The sequence below is a fragment of the Pinus tabuliformis genome, chromosome 9, assembly GCF_031772625.1.
Source record: "Pinus tabuliformis cultivar Carrire ecotype Pingquan chromosome 9, CPIR1, whole genome shotgun sequence".
Lineage (NCBI taxonomy): Eukaryota > Viridiplantae > Streptophyta > Pinopsida > Pinales > Pinaceae > Pinus > Pinus tabuliformis.
The window spans coordinates 231,827,276-231,835,516 of NC_142307.1; the positions used below are offsets into that span (position 1 = coordinate 231,827,276).

Genomic DNA, 8,241 nt, shown 5'->3' on the forward strand with positions numbered 1-8,241 from the left:
ACTTGTTCTGCAGGAAACTGGTCTAGCTTTTGACTTGTTCTAAATAAACATTCCTCTTCCTTTTCACCAATATGGAGCGCCATATCACGAAAAATTTCGTGAACTTTTATGCACTCCTTTGGGCCAGTTAGCATCCACATGACATTATCATTGCTATCTATAGCATGCTCAAACAAGCAATGTTCTACTAAAATCTTTACATACCTGCATCCTACGTCCTACGTCTCTACTACTAACCAATCCCTCCCTTATCCACATCTCCACCAATTCCTCCACCTCAATCTCTACATCTTCGGGAAAGGCACAAAAATATAGAAAACAGTTTTGTAAGTTACGATCGTTCAAACGATCGTAACTCCATTTGAGTCACCCATAGAGATCTTCATCAATGCCACTGTACATCTTTAGAAAATTAGGATCTACATTTGTCATTTGATTTAGATCAAAACTCCACTCATCAGCACAAGTATTACCCCTCATTACTGTTGCAACAACATTTATCGCCAATGGTAAACCTTTACACTCTTCTGCAATTTTTCTAGCAATATCCTCTACAATTTTTGTAGGAGAATGGCCTGCATTGAAGGCAACTCTGTCAAACACTCGCCATCCTTCTTCCATGGATAAGGGTTTTATCTATATGGAGTAGTCATCATTTTCCCCCATTCTTTGAATCACTTCTTTGCTGCGGGTAGAGATTACCACTCTACTACCTTTATAATTGCCCAAGGGGATTCCCAGTTCTTCTTCCAGGTGGATTTGATTCCACACATCGTCCAGAATGAGCAGAAATTTCTTCTCCTTGAGATAATTAGAAAGTTCCCTCTTTCGCATGTCAAGAACAGCAGAACTGCTCTCAGCATTAGAACTGCCGATCCCCAGGTTTAAACTGATTTCTTTCGCAATAACACTCTGCAACTCCTGAATGTTAAACTTTTTCTGAAATAGTTAAATAAATAATATTTTCAAACACATTAACTTTCTTGTGGGTGTTAAATACCATTCTCAGCAACGCCGTCTTACCAGCGCCACCCATGCCAATGATGCCTATTACCCGAAATTGATGATCTTCCGCATCTTCAAGCCATTTATTCAGCTGCATCTCCACTGCTTTTATCCTCGAGCCCTCAAAGATAGACTCCTATATTGTATGAAGTAATGTCCTTGCTTCTAGTGGTGCAGACAAATCAACCTCTTGAATTTCACATACTAATGAAATGACACTTTGAAGATCGTTGCAAAAATTGTCGATCATTGTATAGTATTTTCTAATTTGTCTATAGATCTTGGGCTTGGGGAAGCTGCAATCAAGACAACTTTTTCGTTTCTGGGAGCGATTTATGATCCCTTTCACATATCCAATGGATTTTCGGAGCATTTGCAATGCATCAGTTACGACAGGCGGGCACTTCTTTTCCGATGTTGAAATTCGTTGTTTGTGCCTTCTAAGTGGGCTCTCGCAGTTGTTAGCTTCCCTTGCAGAAGTTGAGTGTTTCGATCCAAGTGAAAAACATCTTTTATGAGTTAAACAAATGGACCAATAACAAGTTTTCAAACTTCGCTAATGATGTTGGCTGCTGCTCCAATCCCAATGGCCTCCATGGCTTTTGCAACTCCAAAGCAAAGAAAAACCGAGCAGAGATCAAAGGCAAAATATGCAAAAGAAATTTGCAAGTGCGGAATTTGCACCCAAAAACATTGAATGTAGCTCAGTAGGTGAGGTGAATTGGATGTAGAAAATGAGATGTAATGAACTTAATTAATAGAGGCTTGACAGTGGAATCAAGAGGAAAAGATAGAGAATAAAACACCATGGGCCTCACTACTTTTCCACAACAATCTTCTTAATAGACACAACTTTATTGGTGACAAGCAATTTCCATGGAGTAAAGTGGTGGGTACATGATACATTTCCATACATTTTCCACACTGACCCCTCCATTACTGAATTTTGTCTATAGGTGAGTAGAAAAGCATTGCTTGGTACTTTCTCTTCCTGTCTTCACTACGTGAACCCCTTCTGCTATCCATCAAAACCTCACCAGCTATCAATTCTTTTCTGGGGTTAGTTGGGAAGTGTGACATTCCACTCACAGTTGTGTGTGCTTACAGTCCTTTGTGGGCTCTCCTCTCCATTCGCTACTTTCCTCCATCAAGTCTCATTACAATTAAAGAGGGAACAGAGGAAAAGCAATGACAGAAAAAATGGACACACTTCGTATACATGACTATTATTAAAACCCATATTTTACCATGTAGAATATGTTGAGAAACACTATAATGTATATAGAGAATGCTAAGCAGATGACTCTCATTACATTGCAACATCGAATGATTCCTGATTCTTTTGTATATTTACATATACATACTTTTATTGTTATTTCTTAATATATCACATTAAATTTATTATATTTTATTATTTTACAATAATTTAAATTAATTAACACAATTATAACTCCCAACGCATTATAACATGGAAATAATGGAAAATAACTAATTACTAATTACATTTTCCAAAAATGTTTTGTATTATAATCCAAAAATATATAAATTTTATTAATAAAATATAATTTTGATTTAAGGATATATAGTACTGATATTTTAATTTTAATTAATGATTTTATTCTCAATCATAATTTGTATTATGATGAAAATGAAAATTATATGTTGTAGGCGCCCGAGGCATTTAAAAAAAGGACATTTTGTAACAGTTTTTTAGTCATCAATGTTCAAGAGTTATCATCCTATAGTGATCACACAAAACAAAGTACAAAAAGCAAGTTTAGAGAGTTGTTTATGTCGCACAAATTTTTGAATATAAACAATATCATATTCATATAAGCGTAATGGTGAAAACATAAACTATAACATGAACAAAAAACTAGAAAAAATTGTCATCGTCATCAGTAAGTCATTAGTTGTGAGACATCCATCCTCTGCTTAAGCCAAATGAGAATCCTCTATAAACAACCTATGATAGAATTCATAGTATTCATTGCCATTATGTTCTATGATCTTCCATGTGCCCCTAATTTTTTGCATACCCTCCTTGGAAAGTGCACCAGCGGTGACATTCCTTTCCCTATAAATGTGACAATATTTCAGCCCCTCTTCAAAATGTTGTGTATGAAAAGGAAATAAATTTTGAGAAAGCATGATATCCTCCCTCAAGAGGCCCACTTCAAAGAAGGTAGATTTTTGTATATTTATCATCATTCTAGTGGATTTTTCAAACATAGATAACACAAATTTGATTGTGTTTAAATCCCTCTTGGATCCATCACTAAATAGCAAGACATCATACACAAAAGGAGGTGAGCAATTGACAAGACTCCAACCATAGTGACACCTTTAAGGTCCCCTCTTCTCTTGGCTTCCGTTAATAATCGACTAATTCCCTCTATTACCAGGAGAAAAATAAAGGGAGATAGAGGGCACCCATGATGAAGGCCTCTCTCAACATGAAAAAAGTATGATATGGAGCCATTAACTAAGACAACAAAAGAAGCAATGGTGACACAACACATAATCCAGTTTATCAAATTGACATCAAACCCTAAATGTGTGAGAAGCATTTGAATGTAAGTCCACATGACTTTGTTAAAAACTTTAGATAAGTTAATTTTAAGCACCAAACCGTTTAGCTTCTTTGTTTTTAAACTATGAATGCCCTCTTGTGCCACCCCAGTTGCTTCATGAATTTTTCATCCCTCCAGGAATGCAAATTGTTCTTTGGAAACATTCTGGGATAGCATAGACTTTAATCTATTTGCAATAATTTTTCAATGATTTTATTGATAATGTTGCACAATCAAGGAGTGCGGGGAGTCATTTTATGGAATTAAAGTAATAAAGGTTGAGTTGAAGGCATCATACATCCTTCCAAAGGTCCTACATTCCCCCACCATTTTCAACAAATCATCACCTAATAACACAAAGAACTCAACAAAGAATTCAGCTGGCCACCCATCTGGCCCTATTCTTTTGTCCCTTTGAAATCCATGCAGGACCCGCCCCAATTCTTCTTCAATAATAGGTTCCATAAATGATGATTTACTTATTCATCAAAAAATCTGGGAAAGTGTCTAGTGAGGTTGATTACTTCCGCAAGAGAGGACTCCCTCGAGGGCTTAAATAAGGATTTGAAAGGATTGACTCCTAATCTAGCGATGTCAATGAAAGAAGAAACCCTCCCACCGTTGCAATCATTAAGTGACCAAATAGCGTTTGCAACTCGATGACCTCTGGCAAACTGTTGAAATAAATTTGCATTCCCATCCCCTAATTTCAACCATATTTCCTTACTTTTCAAGTGCCATGATTCCTTTCTTCCTTCCAATATCTTACATCAAGAAGCTTTTAGTTGAAGGATGTGGGGCTTAGACTCCTCTGACTAATGACCCCTTCTAGCTGAATCTTCCAAGATTTCTAACTCGAGTTCTATTTTCTTCAAATATTCCTCATCCTTTTGAGCCTTCTCCTTGGACCATGCGATGGATTCCTTTTTTAGTCTTTTTAGGTCTTCAACAAATTGTTCTGCAAGGGAGGCCTCTCTTCCAGGAACATATTATAACCAGAGGCTTGTCACCAATTGGCAAAATGATTCCTCCTTCAACCAAGCCGAGTTGAATTTAAAGGGAGCCCTAGGTTTCCTTGAAGCCCCTCTGAATTCGAGGAATATGGGATGGTGATCAAATATGCCTCCACTTCCCACCCACTGAGGAAAGAGAAAAGGTTTGGTTATCAAAGGTTCAACCTCCACAAAGCGGCCAATCATGCGAGCTATCATAGCATCTCCCACATTCTTATTTCTCCAAGTTGGTTTGATCTTGATAAGGCCTGCATCAATAAGGGAATAGGAGTCTAGAATGTGGGAGAAAAAGTCTAATAGGGGTCAGGGTGGGCATGCACACCTAATTTTTCAGAGACGCTATGGAGAAATTGAGGTTGCCTCCCACAATCAGGCTATCAAAATGCATATAAGAGTGCTCCATTAGTTCTTCCCATTTTAATTAATGATACACATTATTAATATTTATTATTTATTATTTATTATTACTATTTTTATTTTAATTTTAATTAATGATACACATTATTAATATTTTATTGTTTAATATTATTTTATTATTACAAAGAAAAAATATTTTTTATTATTTAAAAATTAATTTGAAAGAACATAATATTAAGCCCAAGCTTAATGTGTTTATGATACGATTTTCATGTATTTATAATACTAGAGGAATATGAAATGAGATTTAGATAATTTAAAAATATGATAGTATTAAAAGTGATGTAGTTTGAAAATAAACCACACCTTTTGTTAATAATATTATTTCAAATTTAATAAAAGGAAAATATATGATATATATTTTAATTTTACTAATAATATAATTTATAAATAATATTTTTATTATAATTTCCCCCTATCGGGGTGAGGGACGGAGATATGACGTGGGCACGGATCATGACGAGGAGAGGACGGCAGGGCCGGCCACAAAACATTCCCATTATAAAACAGGATGCGGGGGTAGCATGCAGGTGGGATAGCATCTCGAGAAACAGAGGTGACAGGGGAATGGGGGAAGAAATAGCTTAATTCGACGGCGGAAGAATGATGGTCTACGAGACAAGTGGGAGATGGTTGATAAAAGTGGCAAAGGGAGTAAAGGAGATCATTATGCAACGAAGGAGGAAGATAGCAAGAGCGCAGGGTGAACTGGTTCCATCTGAGGTGAAGCAAAGGTCCGGGTATGTTTTCATAAAGCCAAATCCTGTAATTTTTTTAATCTTAGGTAGTCTGATGGAAGTGGGAGGTGAGCTAGGAATAGCAGAGAGAGGTAGAAGTATGCCAGAAGGGGCAATACCCCTTGTAACTCGCAGCAAGAAGGTGGAAGGTGGCATGAAGGAAAATTCAGAGGAAGGGCAGAGCATGGGAAAGAACCGTGGAAACCAGGGTGAAGACCCGTTGGGCTCCTGTAAGTGTTGCGCTCAGGGACAGCCTAAAGAGGAAAAGGAAACAATCTGGGAGGTAGAGAAGAATACAGAATAAACAATTGTCTGAGCTAGGGGGAGGAAAGCCAAGAAGTAGCCAGACCATCGGGAGAAATTGGAGAGAGGAGGGCAGAATCTGGGAAAAGGAAACTCAGGAAACGGGAACAAAAACCATTGCAGAGAATCTAACCTTTTCTGTTGGCCATGATACAAAGGAGGTTGTAAGGAGGAAAATGGCGCACTAGGGACGAGGTAGGGGGCGTGGTGGAAGAGGTCGGTCTAATCAGCCCAGCCGCAATAACCTAGCAACTTTTGTGTCGGCCACTCAAAGACGTCGTCGAAAAACTATGAGGACATATGTTCAAGAGGCAGAAACGACATACAAAGAAGGCACCGATGAGGACATCCGCAGGATCATTCAAGAACTAGAAGACAACGTAATGGAAGAAGATTCAGAGCTTGAAATGGAAGAATAGGGGAACCTCATTCCAGACCCAGGTAACACCAAGGGATAGATGATGTTATATAAATAGGCTTTGCACGTTTATTGGGTGTTGAAACACTTACTAGCTAAGGCATTGGAGCAAGTTGCAGGCGAAATGGTGGAATTGGCCCAAGGCATGCCTAATATGAATAAGGAAATGAAGAACCTGCAAATCACTATGATCATGCAGGATAGCAAGCTGGATGAAATCCAACAACAGTTGAAGCAGCTTATTCCAGTGAAGAGGGAAGCGGCAACACCACCCGAGCTTGTGGAAGAATGACATTTTAGTTCTTGCAGATGTTTACCATGTTGATTTTCTGAAGCTAATTTTTCATTTTCCTGTTTGTTATCATGACTGTCAAACATATGCTTAGTATTTTTTACTGCGAAGTTTATTTAGCTTGGATTGATATACTTACTCATTTTTTCTACTGGATGGCATATATTAATTTGAGGTGGTCAACAGACTCAGTTTCCCATCGGGGTAGGTTGAGGCCACCAAAATGATGTACATGGCTTAACCTGATTTTATGTGAATAGAAAAGAAAAGGCACTACCTCAGCTTACAAAAAAAAAAAATTATTACAATTTTAAAAAATTGTGCAAAATTATTTATTATGTTGAAACATATTTTTAATTATAAAAATGAGTGTTTTTTACAATTTATTATAGGGTTTTTTTGGAGTGAGGGTTTTTTATTAGAGGTGCCTAGGGTTTGATGTTGATGGTGTTCAAAGGGGAGGGAGTTGGGCTCCCTCCTATTGGAATGTGGTAACGGACAAGTGGAAGGGGATCAATGTAGGTTTCGGTGGTCATGCAGATGTTATGTCAAAGAATGTCCAAGGTACGACTAGAGTAGGTGGGAATAGAAAAAGAAGAGATGAAGGCAGAGGTCTGACTTGAAAGCAAATAGATCAACAACAACAAAAAAATTGAAAAGTTTCCACAAGGTCTTGTAAGCCAAAAACAACAGTGATCTTGACTGTATTGATCATTTATACTGAGACTCAAGCCTTCATGTATCATATGAGGTCATATGCAAGTTTATGGGCCTTTGGCCCATAGAAAAAGCCTCGTGTGACTGAATCAAACATCATCGAAAATCGAGAGGGGAGATAGAGCTACATCTAGGGTCTAAAGGTTTTTTTACGGTGGTCTTCTTCAATATGGAATATAGAAATCGAAACTTTGATGGTGGTCCCTACTTTTTTGCATCAATTGGTATATATATGTGGCAGTGGATGGAGAATTTCACCCCGGAGAAGGAAACCTTTACCAATGTCCCATTCTGGGTCTAGTTGTACTCCCTTCCCATGGATTATTGGCTTCCTTCAACTTTAAAGTTGATAGGAGACACACTAGGAAAAATTATCAAAATATCGGAAGCAACGCTACAAGGAAGATATACATCATATGAAAAAATTTGTGTGGAAATTGGTGTTTCTAGGGCACTCCCTGAAGAAATCAAACTAGAGTTCTGGGATGAAGTTTGGCTACAACCCATGGACTATGAGAAAAATCATTTTAGATGCATAAGATGCCATGAACATGGACACTTGATAAGGGAATGTAAGTTAAATAAAGTTGAGGAACAAGGCAAAGAAGTAGAGCGAAAGGATGCATATGAGTTTGTTAAACCCAACCCAAGGGGTAGAGCTAATAGAAGACAACAACAAAGAAATCAGGGAGGTAGAAAAGCTCAGAGAAATGAATTTGAAATCCTATCTAAAGAAAACCTAGAGGGTCAAGGGGTTGAGGAAGAG

General features: G+C 37.7%; 1 protein-coding gene across 1 annotated transcript; it reads right to left on the reverse strand.

Moving 5' to 3' along the window:
• Positions 1-636: 636 nt before the first annotated feature.
• Positions 637-1,102, reverse strand: LOC149148042 (putative disease resistance protein At4g14610). The gene is made up of 2 exons (XM_089442053.1): positions 1,001-1,102; positions 637-939 (listed from the first exon to the last, which is right to left on the reverse strand). The coding sequence occupies exons 1-2, from the start codon at positions 1,100-1,102 to the stop codon at positions 637-639; spliced, it is 405 nt and encodes a 134-aa protein (XP_089298179.1).
• Positions 1,103-8,241: the final 7,139 nt, after the last annotated feature.